Source organism: Pristiophorus japonicus, chromosome 12 (assembly GCF_044704955.1).
Source record: "Pristiophorus japonicus isolate sPriJap1 chromosome 12, sPriJap1.hap1, whole genome shotgun sequence".
In the NCBI taxonomy this organism is placed as follows: Eukaryota; Metazoa; Chordata; class Chondrichthyes; family Pristiophoridae; genus Pristiophorus; species Pristiophorus japonicus.
In genome coordinates, this window is record NC_091988.1 from 42,027,095 (window position 1) to 42,042,437 (window position 15,343).

Consider the following 15,343-nt stretch of genomic DNA (forward strand, 5'->3'; position numbering starts at 1 on the left):
GAGAGGAGGCGCCCGTTCTTCCCGCGGGGCGGGGGGGGAGAGACAGTGAGAAGGCTGCAAGTGCTGATGTGATGTGCTTTTATTAAAAAAAAATGTTCAAAAATTAAACAGCTACAAAGATCTACAAAAATGGCCGAGTGCCAATGTTTTTTTCACACTGCGCGTGCGCGAACGCTCCAACGCGCACGCGCAGCGTTGCCGGCAGGAAAAAAACTAATTTAAATGGTATCCGCCCCCTCCCACTTACAAAATAGGCGCGAGTGTAGGCTCCGCCCCCCCTGGGCACCGCGCCAGGCAGACATGGAGCTGCAGGGCGCTCCAGAATCGCGAGGTTTTTTTTAGGCGCCATTTTTCGGCGCGAAAAGCGGGCACCCAGCTCGGAGGGGTGCCCGTTTTTTATCGTGTGGAAACTTGGGCCAAATATCTCATTGCTAAAATCATTGCAGGCTATTAATGCGTTTGAAAATGGAGCACCAGGACAGCATTTCTTTCCTTCTCATTTGTCTAGATTAGACTCGCGTATAAACTATATCTGGATAATTTACAGTGTGCACTACCTAGGAATGAGAGGGATTTTATTCTGGGTGCCTCTGCAAAGCAAGTGATAAACTGCAATAAAACTCGAGGGGAAACACATTTGACTTGTTAAAGATTCACTAAACAATGCAAGGTTTTTTTTTATATGTATCCAGAAAAGGCTATTAAACATGCTCACCCTATCCCTCAGCTGAATGTATCCCGATCTGAGGGAAAAAGAAAGAACTTGTCTTTGCCTTTCACATCCCCATGACGTCCCAAAGTGTTTCAGAGCCAATTAATTACTTTTTGAAGTGTAATTACTGTTGTGTAGGCAACTCAGAGACCTGTAGCCAATTGGTGTTTAAGAAGTTTGAATTTACACATCACAAACATATCACAGTAAATTTGAATCGTTATAGAATTTACATCAAAATTCTTTCAAACTTCTTGGGACTGAGGCACTTAGTTACCTTAAAGCACCTGTAGTTCTTGAATCAATCATTTGAATTTCTGAACTAGTTTCTGAATCTTTGGTTTTACCTAGAGAGTGGTTAGAGTGTGGAACTCACTACCACAGGAAGTGGTTGAGGCAAATAGCTTCGATGCTTTCAAAAGGAAAGTAGACGAGTACATGAGAGAAAAGGGAATAGAAAGATATGCTGAAAGGCTGAGATGGGATGGGGAGATTCGTGTGGAGAATAAACACCAGCGCAGACTAGTTGGGCCGAATGGCCTGTTTCTGTGCTGTATATTCTATGTTAAAAAGAAATTCGTATCACATTTGTTTGCCCATTAAAAGCAGTGGGAACAATGTTTTGATGTACCTGAAGATGATATCTGAGTAGCACATTTGCTATTCGGTTTTCATGTATCTTACAGTTTGAGGTTTCTTTTAGGAGAAATTTACGCTGATGGCGATGCATGCGTATGTAATGGAGAGCATGGCTTACTTGACTGCAGGAATGATGGACCGGCCAGGAGAGCCAGATTGTTCTGTAGAAGCAGCCATGGTGAAGGTAGTGAACTGAAGTTTAAAATTATTTTTATGAAACTAGTTCAGATGCTTCCATTGTGATTTGTGACATTTGAGCTGGAAGAGGAACTGTGTTATATAAAAATATTTTCATTTTACTTGAGGATTAGATTAGAAACGAGTAATTAAATTTACCATATGTCACTATTCAGAACCAATGTGTAGTCCTGTAGAATGTCAACTGTATATAATGTCAAAATGTCAACTATATAACTGGATTATATAACTGGATTTAATTAAAATGGTCCTCGCCAGGCCCCAAGCAACTATTTGGAGTTAGGAAAAATATTGCTTTCCTACCATTTTCCAGTCAGGCACAGGCGGTGACATTTTTCAGCTACTGTTGATAATGAAATACTGAATTGGAGTGTTGCTGTTTGATAATGTTCACATCACAAACTTGTACCTACATAATTGGGTCTGCATTGCTTACTGTATGTGTTATAGTGGCTAAGTGTCTTGCCACCAGTGCTCTTTTTAAAAAAAAATCACGTCATAAAGAACCAAAATTGTAACCTTGTTCATTTATTATAGTTGCAATTTCTCCAGAATGCCAGTAAGTTACAATCACATCTTTAAAAAAACATTATTGTGCCCTGAATTTCCTTGCTGCTCTGATGTTATTATGTAAGCAGTGTGTCTAATCCTGATGATTTCTAACTGAGGCAGTCTTTGGATCAGGTTTTCAGTTCTGAGGGAGCATGGGTATGCATAAGTGAAGCACTGCAGATTCTAGGAGGCCTTGGCTATATGAAAGATTATCCTTATGAACGATTCCTCCGGGACAGCAGAATTCTTCTAATTTTTGAGGTAAGCTATAATAAATTCAGTGGTTTGGATTTAATGATAAGGATAATTGACAGTTGAACATGTTGAAAAATGGAGAGGTAGCACTTAGCCAGTAGATTGTGTAGCTAATTTAAAACATCTTTGCATCTAATATGAGGTGTCAAGTTGTACTTTTTACCAACAGTTGTACTGAATTGACTAAGTCTTAGATTTTTAAATTGGATCGGCTAAAGTAGTTTCTAATAGGCATTTCAGTTATTTCAGATGTTAACGTCAACTAGCTTCAGTTTGCTTTGTCGCAGTCCATAGAAGTAAATATGCTTACGGATTCAAAGTTATGTTTACAAACAATTCTTGTGACAAACCTGCTAAAGAATTTAGAAGTCAGTGTTGTGATTGGATGAAGAACATCAATGTTGTCGTCGTCTTGGTGTTTTGTAATGTAAAACTCTCTTCATTTCTCCCACCTCAAAGATCAAGCATAATTATGCTTGTTTTTGGGGGAAAAAACTGGCAGCCTGCAGTATATTCAAATCTCTTTATTTCATTAATAAATATTTCTTACAGAGAAACATAATACCCTCCAGCATTCATTCAACAGGCTTGTAGTCTGGTGGTAGAAACTGGGGTGTCATAATGCTGTGCAGTTTTAACCTGAGATGGAACATTTCTGGTATTAGTGCAACAAGCAGGCATCAAAAGGCATGCAAACGTTGTGTTTTTGTTAAGTCAGTGGAGGTTAATATTTTAAATACAGATTACAAAATCTCAATTTTAAGAAGTGACTTGTAGATGAAGACATACATTTCTGGAATGGCCACTGATGTGAATGTTGAATAATGACATAAATGGATATAAGTATCAATCAATTTTCTGAATAGTATGGTTGTCGTGTTTGGCAGCATAATCAAATTGCAGTATACGGATCTATCTTGTACAGAATGATAGTGTAATATATTGTGAAATTTGGTGGGTGTTCCGCACAAATAATATTGTGAATCAAGTGTTTTTGTACTAGTTGGATTATCAAATGTATCACATTAATTGAAAATGTATTTAATGTTTTTAATTATAGTTGGTAACTTCCATATTCCTTGGATGTATTGATTTCATATTTTTCATGTATTGCAGGGGACTAATGAAATTCTACGAATGTATGTGGCCTTGACTGGATTGCAGCATGCAGGAAAAATCCTTACCGGAAAAATAAAGTATGCTGGCCCTATCATTCTTTTCACTCTTCTAAAGATCCTCCTTCTAAACCACATCTTGAAAAATAATCCATACTTGAAAAAAATGCCCCCTACATTGACGTTCAGTCACTGAGATGTAGCTGTATAAGATTATTTTTTTCACTGAGTCAACCATGAGTAGTGTGACTTAGACCTTTGACTTCATTGTAATGAGAGTACTGAACCCTGATTCAATGGCTTTAATCATGCTCATTTTAAACTTAAATGTTTCATCAATTTTACCAATGATGGCCTGTAATTAAAGGAATTTGGAGGATAATTCAAGCATGTATTTACGCTACAATTGCAGCATTGATACAAAGCTAAAACTGCAGTGGAAATCCAGAGGGATCATTCTTGCTGTGCAGCAAAGTAAAGTGTGGCTTTTGGAGAAAGTATCAGGTTGGATCCTAACTTGGGATTTACACAAAACAAAACAAAATTTTAAAACTTTGACAGATGATGAAACTGGAAATTTTGCAGTACTATGTTACAAAATGTGATCAGGTAAAATAGGCTCAGTTATATGTGAAATGGACTTGGGCAGTCTCAATGCAATTCTTTTGATACTGATAACAGCATTTTTGTTGAGAAGTCATAGAAATAAATGATGTATCAAATGAACATGTCAGGTGGGTAAAGTAAGGAAGAGGCATCTTATCGGGTTAAATGTTTGAAGCTTTCAATTACAGTTGTTCAGATGTTAACTTTGAGAGTTTCACAGATTGAGCGAATTCAGAAATCCCCTTCCTTCCAACAATGTATATTTCACTGAAACTGTATTCTCAACCATAGGAGTGTTTGAGGAAGATGCTGGCTACAAAGAGGGGTGTGTTCATATTAGAGTATTTTTATGGGAAGGGTGAATATGTTCTTGATCTCAAATCTTTTCTCCTGTATAGGCTTTGCCAGTTATGCACTTTTTGCTTCTGAGTTTTCAGATGGCTTATGTGACCATTGTGGAAACACTTGATATCACACTTTAAATTCTATGGTTTTTGATGCCTGGGATCCTGTTGCAGTATTACTGATCATAAATCAAAAGATCATAAATCAAAAAAAATCAACATTCATTGTGTCTAACTGCCAAATCAAGCCATCTCATAAAATTATATAACGCTGCTACAGATTGCGTGTTTAAAATGAGAAGTAAACCATAAACCTAAAATTTAATAAAGTAATACACCTATCTGTCTCCCAGAAGTTAATGCCCTTTCCTGCTTGGTTAATGGCTTTAGATTCCAGTAATTGGTACACTATATTTGAGAGATTTTAATAAAAGTTGTCACCTTTTGAGATGGTAATAACAATAACTCGGTTGGTAGAATCCTTGGCTCTGAGGCAGAAGGCTGTGGGTGAAGCCTTACTCCATTTGAGAGCATGTCTAGTATGATGGCAAAAATGAGTGAGTTCTGTCTTTCTGATTGCTGTTCAGGTGACCATAACATTTCTCAGAGCAGAGTTCGAGCAAACATTATTTCTTAACTAGCATCACCAGAAAAAAATGGATTTACTGGACATTCATCTCATTTCCAGTTTGTTGGATCCTTGTTGCCAATCTCGGTTGCATACATAGCAACAGTCACTGTATTTCAGAAGTAATTTGTTGGCTGCGATGTGCAAGTTCTTTCTTTCTGACCTACATTTTTAAAACAAGATTTTTGTGTTTGCTTCCAGAGAGATGAAGAAAGGAAACATCGGAGTTGTGTTGGAGCTTTTAGGAAAAAGATTAGGAAATTTTATGATCAAAAAGGTGGATTACGGCCTCACAGGCAAAAATGGCATAGTGCACCCCAGTTTGGAGGTACTTATTCATATAAATCACCATTTCTGCTCTTTATTTAATACAGATATATTTTGGGAAGTATTTTTTCATCTGTGGTTTCACTCATTAACTTGAACCAATATTTAGCATGCAGAGTAGATCATCAAGCATATTGAACCTGAAATTGCGGCCTCTCCAAGTGTGTATGATGTGCGCACGCGTCTGAAGAGGGTCCCACAAGTTCCACGTTTCGGCACACAAAGTGTATACATCGAAATCCGGCACTTGTCAAATGTCAAAATGTTCTTTGACAGTTCCAACACATCCCCGGGTGAAGGTCTTTCACGGGCGGAGATTTGGGCGATTTTCCCAACTCTTGCCCAGCGAATGTCCTTCAAATTCTTATGCCTGGTACAAGCAGGCATAAGGCCTGCTTTTACCAGTGTAAGAGTTTTAAAAGATAGAAAAATAAAATGTTATCAATAATTTTTATTTTAAGAACCCTGTCCATTAAGGTAAATTTATTTTTTACCCCATTAAAACATATTTTAAAAATTTCAAAAAAATAAATTTTTGTCGAAACATTCAATTTCAATTAATTTTAAATCCGAGTAGTGTTTTTCTTATTTATTTAAAACGTATGTGTTTTTGAGGGTATCCCCTTTCATAGAAATGGTGATCTCCGTATAAACAGAATTCGCCATTACTGTGAATGGGGGCTACACCATTTTCATTGGTTGGTCCAGCCCAAGTGATCCCAAGATGCACATACGCTCCTGGAATACGTGGGCCTCTGCGCTGGGCTGCGAATGGAGGCCTCGCAGCGTAAGTGGTAGTTCCTCTGGGACCACCAGGTACATTCGTAAATATTTTTGTGGTCAGAGGTGTCTACCCACAGGAAGCCTCCGACCGCAATTTCAGGGCCGTTATGTAATTGATGACTTCAATTATTTTATTTTATAAGATTTTTAATTTGATATATATATATATATTTATATATGTAAAGAGAGAGAGATGTTATAATGTAAAGCCTATTATTTGATCCACTAATTTTCAGAATTGAATAGGTCAAATTGTGTTCTATGAAATAGTATTCCAGGTTTGTTATTTGTTTTGGTGATCAAAGTCTACAATTCTATATATTTTCTCTAAAAATTCTAAATCAGTGATTTATTACCCGTGTCCGAGCGGGAAGAGTAAATAGGGAGGTAGCACAGGCTTTAAACTGGTAAGACGGGGGGAGGGATCTGCAAAAAATGAAACCAGCCTAAGTATAAACAAAACAGAAAAGGAGAACGTAGGAAAGAATAAAGGGCCCAAGTTTCCACATGATTTGCGCCTGATTTTTAGGAGCAACTGGTGGAGAACGGACTATCTTAGAAATCGCAATTCTCCACATTTTTTTTTCTGCAGTTCTAGTCAGTTAGAACAGTTCTACTTTGGAACAGAATTTTTTCTTCAAAAGGGGGCGTGTCCGGCCACTGACGCCTGATTTCAAAGTTTTCACAGTGAAAACGTACTCCAAACTAACTTAGAATGGAGCAAGTGAAGATTTTTGTAGAACTGAAAAAACCTGTTCTACACATTAAAAAATCAGGCGCAGGTTACAAATTAGGCGTCCAGAACGAGGTGGGGGGGGGGGGGAACTCATTAAATTCTATAATAAATCCTTATTTATACTTATACAAATATTATACAAATAAATCCAACCTGAATAAAAATTTATAAGCAAAGAAAAGATTAAATAAACCATCTTCCTACCTGTGTGAAAGTGCTTCAGCCAGGGAGAATGCTGCAGGAAGCCTCACAAGTTGAGGCAGCCGTTCGTTCCCGACGGGGGGGAGGAGGAAGCCGTTCCCGACGGCGGGAGGGCGGGCGGGCGGGGGGGGAAGGGAGGAAGGGAGGGAGGGAGGGAGGGAGTGCGGCACCGACCGACCGCAGCGGGGGGAGCGGGGCGTGGGGGGTGGGGGGGGGAAGGGAGGGAGGGAGGGAGGGAGGGAGTGCGGCACCGACCGACCGCAGCGGGGGGGAGGAAGCCGTTCCAGACGGCGGGAGGGAGTGCGGGACCGACCGAGTGCAGCGGGGGGGGCGGGGCGTGGGGGGGTGGGGGGGAGCCGTTCCAGACGGCGGGAGGGAGGGAGGGAGTGCGGGTCCGACCGACCGGCCGGCCGACGCAGCGGGGGTGGGGGGGAGGAGGCAGCCGTTCCCGACGGCGGGCGGGGGGGGGGGAAGGAGACAGTGAGAAGGCTGCAGGAAGCCTCAGAAGTTGAGCAGCCGTTCCCGACGGCAGGGGGTGGAGGCCGTCGGTAAACGGCTGCCTCAACTTCTGAGGCTTCCTGCATCCTTCTCACTGCTGCAAGAAGCCTCAGTGCTGATGTGCTGATGGCAATGTGCTTTTATTAAAAAATGTTCAAAAATTAAACAGCTACAAAGAACTACAAAAATGGCCGAGTGCCAATGTTTCCTTCACACTGAGCATGCGCGAACGCTCCAACGCGCACGTGCAGCGTTGCCGGCAGGAAAAAAACTAATTTAAATGGTACCCGCCCCCTCCAACTTACAAAATCGGCGCGAGTGGTAGGCTCCGCCCCCCTGGGCGCCACGCCAAGCAGACATGGAGCTGCAGGGCGCTCCAGAATCGCGCGTTTTTTTTCCGGCGCCGTTTTCAGCGTGAAAAACGGGCGCCTAGCTCGGAGGGGCGCCCGTTTTTTATCGTGTGGAAACTTGGGCCCAAAGTGAGGGAGCACATTGATGGCCAGGGAATAAATAGAGTTATAGAACAGGAGTGTAAAAAGATGGTTAGAAGTATAGTGAGAGGCACTGCTCTTAAAAAATGAGTTAAACTGTACAGCAACACACATAAAGCTGGAAGCAATAATACGTTGCAAGGAACCAGACATAGTAGGAATTAGAGACATGGCTGCAGAAAAATCAGCAGTAGGAATTAAACATTGCAGAGTATAACGTATGTAGAAAAGATAGAGAGAGAGAGACTTTCATTTATCTTGCACCTTTTACAATCACCGGACGTCTCAAAGGGCTTTACAACCAATGAAGTACTTTTTGGAGTGTAGTCATTTGTAATGTGGGAAACGTGGCAACCAATTTGCGCACAGCAAGCTCCCACAAACAGCAATGTGATAATGACCAGATAATCTGTTTTTTTTTTTGTTTTGAGGGATAAATATTGGCCAGGACACAGGGATAACTCCCCTGCTCTTCTTCGAAATAGTGCCATGGGATCTTTTACGTCCATCTGAGCGAGCTGATGGGGTCTAATCCCTCAGCACTGCACTGGAGTATCAGCCTAGATTTGGTCTTGGGACTTGAGACTTAAACCCACAACCTTCTGACTACTGAACCACAGCTGACACTGTAAGAGGAAAAAAGGGAAGATGGTGTAGCTGTACTTATTAGGGATAACATAATGGCAATAGAAAAAAGTGACGCAGCTATCAGCAAGGCAGAAATAGAATCCACGTGGATAGTGATAAAAGATAATAAAGGACCAATCACACTAATAGGTGTAGTCTACAGACCACCTAATAGTGGAATGGAGTTGGAGGAATAAATATGCAAACAAATTAGGGAAATGAGAAAAAAAACATAGAATAATAATCACTGAGGATTTCAACTACCCCAATATTAATTGGACAGAAGAAGTAGGTATAGGGGATAAGGGATGAAGTTCCTATATTGTGTACAGTACTCCTTTCTAACCCAATATGCAAGAAGCCCAACAGGGAGGATTTGCTATTGGATCTAGTGATGAAGAATTAACCAGAACAGATAAAAGAAGCAAAAGTAGGGGAACATCTAGGCAATAGAGACTATAATATAATACGCTTTAAGATAATAATTGAGACGGACATAAGTACGATGAAGACCAGGCTAATAGATTGGAGAAAAGTTGATTTTGAGGGTTTGTGATTAGAACTTGGGAAAATAAAATGAACAACAATATTGGCAAACAATGATGTAGAACAGCAATGGAAAACATTTAAAATGGTGTTCAACAGAGTCCAGAAAAAATATATTCCGCTAAGAAACAAGAACAAGCTAAACGTTAATGAGACATCGTGGATGAATAAAGACATAAGGGGAAAACTGAGTGTAAGGAAAGAGGAATACGCTAAGCACTAAAGGTGGTGAATCTTTGGAATTCTCTACCCCAGAGGGCTGAGATGGCTCAGTCATTGAGTTTATTCAAGACAGGGATCGTTAAATTTTTGGTATTAAGGAATATGGGGATAGTGCGGGAAAGTGGAGTTGAGGTAGATGATCAGCCATGATCTTATTGAATGGCGGAGCAACCTCAAGGAGCCAGACGGCCTGCTCCTACTCTTATTTAGGAGAGCATGTTGAGGGAGAATATGAAGAGATTAGGAGAAAAGTAAAAGAAAAAACAATTAGGAAGGCAAAGAGGAAATATGAAATTAAATTATCAAGGAACCTAAAACAAAATAGAAAAATATTTTACAGGCACATCGATAAAAAAGAAAGGGCGGAATGGGGATAGGGCCACTAAGAGATGGGCAGGATAATACCACAGGCAGTGAAAGAGAGATAGCATAAATATTAAATAATTACTTTGCTTCAGTATTTACCAGGGAGACAGAACAAGTAGACATGACATCGGATGATGAAATTAGAAATAAAATAATTGCATTTAAAATAAAAATAGGAGAAATATTAAATAAACTAAACAAACTCACCAAAGAAGATAATACCTTTGATCTGGATGGATTACATCCATGCATTTTAAAAGAAGAGATTAGGGAAGAGATATCAGAGGCATTATTACACATATTTAATTATTCGTTAGAACAAGGTTTCGTGCCAGAGGACTGGCGGATAGCGAACGTAATACCTATATTTAAAAAGGGATACAAAACACGTCCAAGGAACATCGGTGGTAAAAATACAAGAACATCTAAAACCAAAAATATAATAATGAATAGTCAGCATGGATTTCAAAAGGGAAAGTCTTGCTTGACCAACCTCATTGAATTTTTTGAAGAGGTAACAGAGAGTTGACGAGGGTAACGCAGTAGATGTAGTTTATCTTGATTTTCAAAAGACCTTCGATAAGATACCACAATATAGACTAATAAATAAGATCAGAGAATGCAGAGTCGGGACAAGTAGCAGAATGGATAGCTAGCTGGCTTCAAGACAGAAAGCAGAGAGTAGGGGTAAAGGATAGCTATTTACAGTGGCAGAAGGTGGGTAGTGGCGTTCCACAAGGATCAGTGCTGGGACCACTGTTCACAATTTATATTAATGATTTAGACTTTGGAATCAAAACCACAATTTCTAAATTTGTGGGTGACAGCAAATTGGGTGGGGGGGGGAGATAGCCAATACTGAGGAGGACTGCAACAAATTACATTAATAAACTTGCAGAATGGGCATATAATTGACAAAATGAATTTCAACACCAATATATATATTTTGGTAAGAAAAATAGGGAGGTCACATTATTTGGAAAATATGAATCTAAATGGAGTAGAAGAGCAAAGGGATGTCGGAGCACAAATACACATCACTAAAAGTAGTGACACAGGTTAACAAGGCCTTTTTAAAAAAAAAAGCAATCAAGCACGGATTTATTTCTGGAGGGATAGAATTGCAAAATAGTGAAGTTATGCTAAACTTGTATTGAACCTAGGTTAGACCACACTTGGGAGTGCTGTGTACAATTCTGGTCGCCATATTATAGAGGCACTGGAGAGGGTGCAAAAAGATATGCAAGAATGGAACCAGAAATGCGAGGGTATGTCTATCAGTAAAGGATGAACAGGCTGGGTTTCTTTTCTCGAGATTTTCTCAATTCTTTATGTAATGAGATCAGTGTATAAAGAACTGATTTACAGTATCAACAATATTATAAATCAGTTCTTTTTAAACTTTTCCCCATTTTGAGCAGACAGAAATTCCCTGTGTGGAGTTTGGTTTGAAGATTCTTGTGCATGAGTTTCTACATGTGGCAGGTGCCCAGCTGACCCAAAGAAATTAATCTGTATTTGGGGCAGAATGCTATGAGTGGTGGTGCTAGAATGTGGGTTCGTTATCACAATTTCCTCCAAATGGTTAAGTTTCAGATTCCCTATTTGAAAATGAGGAAGAAAAGTTTAGAGAAGTGTTTTATTCAAAGTGCTTTTCCTGTACATTTTGGAAGAAAGTTATCAAAATGTTTAGTGACTTGAAAATATCAATTCTTGACTTTCAACTGAGGTCAATGAGGGTCAAGTCTTCCGCAAGGTCAGTTTATGACAATGCCAACAAAAAGTAAGCCCATGTGTCTCCCAGCAGCTGGGAGTGTGGGTTTGGTATCATGCAGCATTGTTGACTGTCAGGTCAGGTGAGGCTAGTGCAGTCAGTCCAAAGCTATGGTCCATTGCTTTCAAAGAAACTGTTCCCTGGTGCCTCCCTTTGTTGGTGATGTCACAAAACCACGTAGTGGCAAGCAGGGTAGGTACTTCAAAGTTAAAAGCACTTCCTTTTCCCTTTAAATTTAAAAAGAAATAATTGTGTATATTGATTTCGTAAAAAGTTTATTGTAGTCTGCAATCAGAAAGCTAGTCTTTTGAAGATTTAATTAAAAGGTAGCCCAATAGCTATAGTGTTGGCATGCCCGTTTAGTGGGTAGAGCTAGAAGCGCAGATTTGAAAGATATTTGAACTTAGCTATCTTATCTTGGTAAATTTTGCCTCTGGCTGCTTCATTGGGCAACCTTATGATAGCAAAGAGATCTGTGTCTTGGCAAAGAGGTAAAAATCTGGTGAGAATCATAGAATGATACAGCGCAGAAGGAGGCATTTTGGCCCATCGTGCCTGTGTCAGCTCTTTGGTAGAGTTTTCAGTTAATACCCCTTCACTGCTCTTTCACCATAGCCCTGTAAATGTTTTCCCTTCAAGTATTTATCGAATTCTTTTTTTGAGTGTTACTATTGAATCTACTTCCACCACCCTTTCAGGCAGTGCATTCGAGATCTGGAAACAGTTTCTCCTTATTTTCTGTATCAGATTTTGAACACCTTTATCAAATCTCCTCTTAATCTCTGCTCTAAGGAGAACAACCCCAGCTTCTCCAGTCTCCAGATAACTGAAGTCCTTCGTCCCTGGTACCATTCTAGTAAATCTCTTTGTACCCTCTCTCAGGCCTTGACATCCTTCCTGAAGTGTGGTGCCCAGAATTAAACACACTACTCCAGCTGAGGCCTAACCAGTGTTTTATAAAGGTTTAGAATAACTTCCTTGCTTTTGTATTCTATTCCTCTGTTAATAAAGACAAGGATCCCACATGCTTTTTCAACAGCCTTCTCAACTGATCCTGCCACCTTCAAAGATTTGTGTCTCTCTGTTCCTACACTCCCTTTAAAATGGAACCATTTAGCTCCTATTGTCTCTCCTCACTTTTCATACTAAAATTTTCTGTTATTTTCATTTGCCATGTATCTGCCCATTTTACCAGTCTGTCTGTATCCTGCTGAAGTCTGTTACTATCATCCTCATTGTTTACTACATTTCCAAGTTACGTATCATCTGCAAACTTTGAAGTTATGCCCTGTATACACAAATCCAGGTCATTAATATATGTCAGAAGAGCAGTGGTCCTAATCCCTGATCCCTGGGGAACACCACTGTATAGTTACCTCTAGTTTGAAAAACAACCATTCACCAACACTTTGCTTTCTGTTCCTTAGCCAATTTTGTATACGTGCTGCCACTGTCCCTTTAATCCCAAGGGCTTTAATTTTGAACGTCCATATACACATCAACCGCACTACCCTCATCAACCCTCTGCGTAACTTCATCAAGTAACTCGATCAAATTAGTCAAGCATGATTTTCCTTTAACAAATCCATGCTGACGTGCAGCTTGTACAGATGGAAATTGATAATGGCAATGAAGGATGATGAGATAGAGATAGCAAAATTGTAAACAGTGATTAAAGGGAATATTTGAATTTGTTTCCTACAGGAGAGTGCCAAAAAATTGGAGGAGAATGTGTATTTTTTGGGATCCTCAGTGGAAAACTTACTGTACAGATTTGGCAAGGTAATTAGAACGTTGCTATTCTAATAGAATATATTTGTGGCAAGAAAATATTTAAGTATTCTGTAAAAATATTAACACTTTAAGCTGAAAGTTGTATTTTGACAACATCTTTATTACATAACTAGTGGATCTCCATGGAATTGTCAACTGTAAATTGAAGAATACAGTTTCTGTCTCACCTGTGTCTGTTGTTCACATGTTGGCCCCAAGTTTCGCCATGATTTGCTTCTGATTTTTAGGAGCAACTGGTGTAGAACGGAGTATCTTAGAAATCGGAATTCTCGCCATATAGTTTGCTCCAGTTCTAGTCAGTTAGAACAGTTTCACTTTGGAACAAAATTTTTTTTTCAAAAGGGGCCGTGTCCGGCCACTTACGCCTGTTTTCAAAGTTTCGGCAGTGAAAACTTACTCCAAACTAACTTAGAATGGAGTAAGTGAAGATTTTTGTACGCTCGAAAAAACCTTGTCTACACTTTAGAAAATCAGGCGTAGGTTACAAATCAGGCGTAGGGAATGGTGGGGGGGGGGTTTAAAGGGAAGTTTACAAACATTAAACACTTCAGTTTTACAAATAAAGAGCTATCATCAATAATAAATGATGATAACATCAATAAATCAACCAATAAATCAATCAAAAAAAATCAATAAATAAAACATTTTCTACTTACCAACTGCAGCACCGGGAGCCCTCCAACAGCGTGCTGGGATTCCCCCCCACCCAAGTGTGTCTCTGTCAGTGTATCTATCTCTCTGTCTGTCTATGTCTCTCATTCTGACAGCGATGGGAGGGGGAGGGATGGGGGGGAAAGGAGATGGGGGGGTGGGGAAAGGAGATGCGGGGGGGGGGGGGGCGGGGGGAGGCTGAACCGGCTGGGCCCGAGACTTCGGGCAGGACCCGTCCCCAGCACCAGATTTACAGGTAGGTGGCGTTGAGTCGGGATCGCGGGGGGATGGTGGGAGGGAGGGAGGTTCGGGTCGGGGGGAGGGAGGTCAGGTCGGGTCCAGTCTGGGGTGGGGGGTGGGGGGAAGAGCGGGAGTCGGAGTGGGGGTGGGGTGGAGCGGAGTGGGAGTCGAGTCGGGTCCGGTCCAGGGGCGGTGGGGGGGGGAAGCGGGAGTCAGGTCGGGGTTGGGATCGGGTCCGGTCCGGGTGTCGGGTCCAGTCCGGAGGTGGGAAGCGGGAGTCGGGTCGGGAGGAAGCAGGAGCTGGGTGTGGGAGGGGCCTTATTCACACAGCCCAGTGAGGCCATTCGGCCAGGGCTATGGGCTGTGTGCTTCGGCCCCTCCCACACAGTTTTGGGCGCCTGGAGCTACTACACATGCGCGCCCACTGTAGTGCGCATGTGCAGAGGTCCCGGCACTGTTTTCAGCGCAGGGACCTGGCTCCGCCCCCTACAGCTCCTGCTGCGCTGCGCCGAGCTGCAAACGACCTGCAGGGAGCTGGAGAATCTGGAAGTTTTTTTTAGGCGCACTTTGTGGCGCGAAAAACGGGCGTCCAGGTCGGGACTGCGCCGTTCTAGGCGCGGCTCGGAACTTGGGCCTGTTGTTTCTCTCTCCTTCACTCTTGTTCTTTCCTTCTTTCTATATTCACTTCTATTGTGTTTTTCTTTTTTTTCCTTTCAGTGACATGGTGGGGGTGTGACATGGTGTAGTGGGGAAAGGAAACAATGAAAGTTATGGGCTGCATTTTGATGGGGGTTGTAGAAAAGTTGTAACCCTCAGAAAGACACACTCTCCCTGTCTCTCGCGTATTACCAATTAGAATATTTCATTTTCAGTCATTAAAACAGTGAGATAATTAGGGAAGTTCTCAATTGATTGAAAATTCAATTGGTATTTTATTGAAAAATTAACTAAATTACCCTGAAAAAAAGACTCGGTGCCTTATTCATGCAAAAATGCTCATTGTAAACTTTACAAATACAAAGAATAAGCTTTTCAAAT

The 15,343-nt window shown here is 40.9% G+C and overlaps 1 protein-coding gene across 2 annotated transcripts in view; it reads left to right on the top strand.

The window, feature by feature from the left end:
- The window catches only part of acad9 (acyl-CoA dehydrogenase family, member 9), a 67,440-nt gene that overhangs the window by 34,493 nt on the left and 17,604 nt on the right, over positions 1-15,343 (top strand). For both annotated transcript variants that reach the window (XR_011596049.1, XM_070895349.1), the window contains exons 11-15: positions 1,416-1,535; positions 2,234-2,362; positions 3,473-3,552; positions 5,251-5,377; positions 13,325-13,402. Coding sequence is in view for 1 of the 2 variants with exons in the window: in XM_070895349.1 (XP_070751450.1) it covers positions 1,416-1,535; positions 2,234-2,362; positions 3,473-3,552; positions 5,251-5,377; positions 13,325-13,402 (534 nt within the window). In the remaining variant the exon portion in view is untranslated. The remainder of the gene's footprint in view (positions 1-1,415; positions 1,536-2,233; positions 2,363-3,472; positions 3,553-5,250; positions 5,378-13,324; positions 13,403-15,343) is intronic.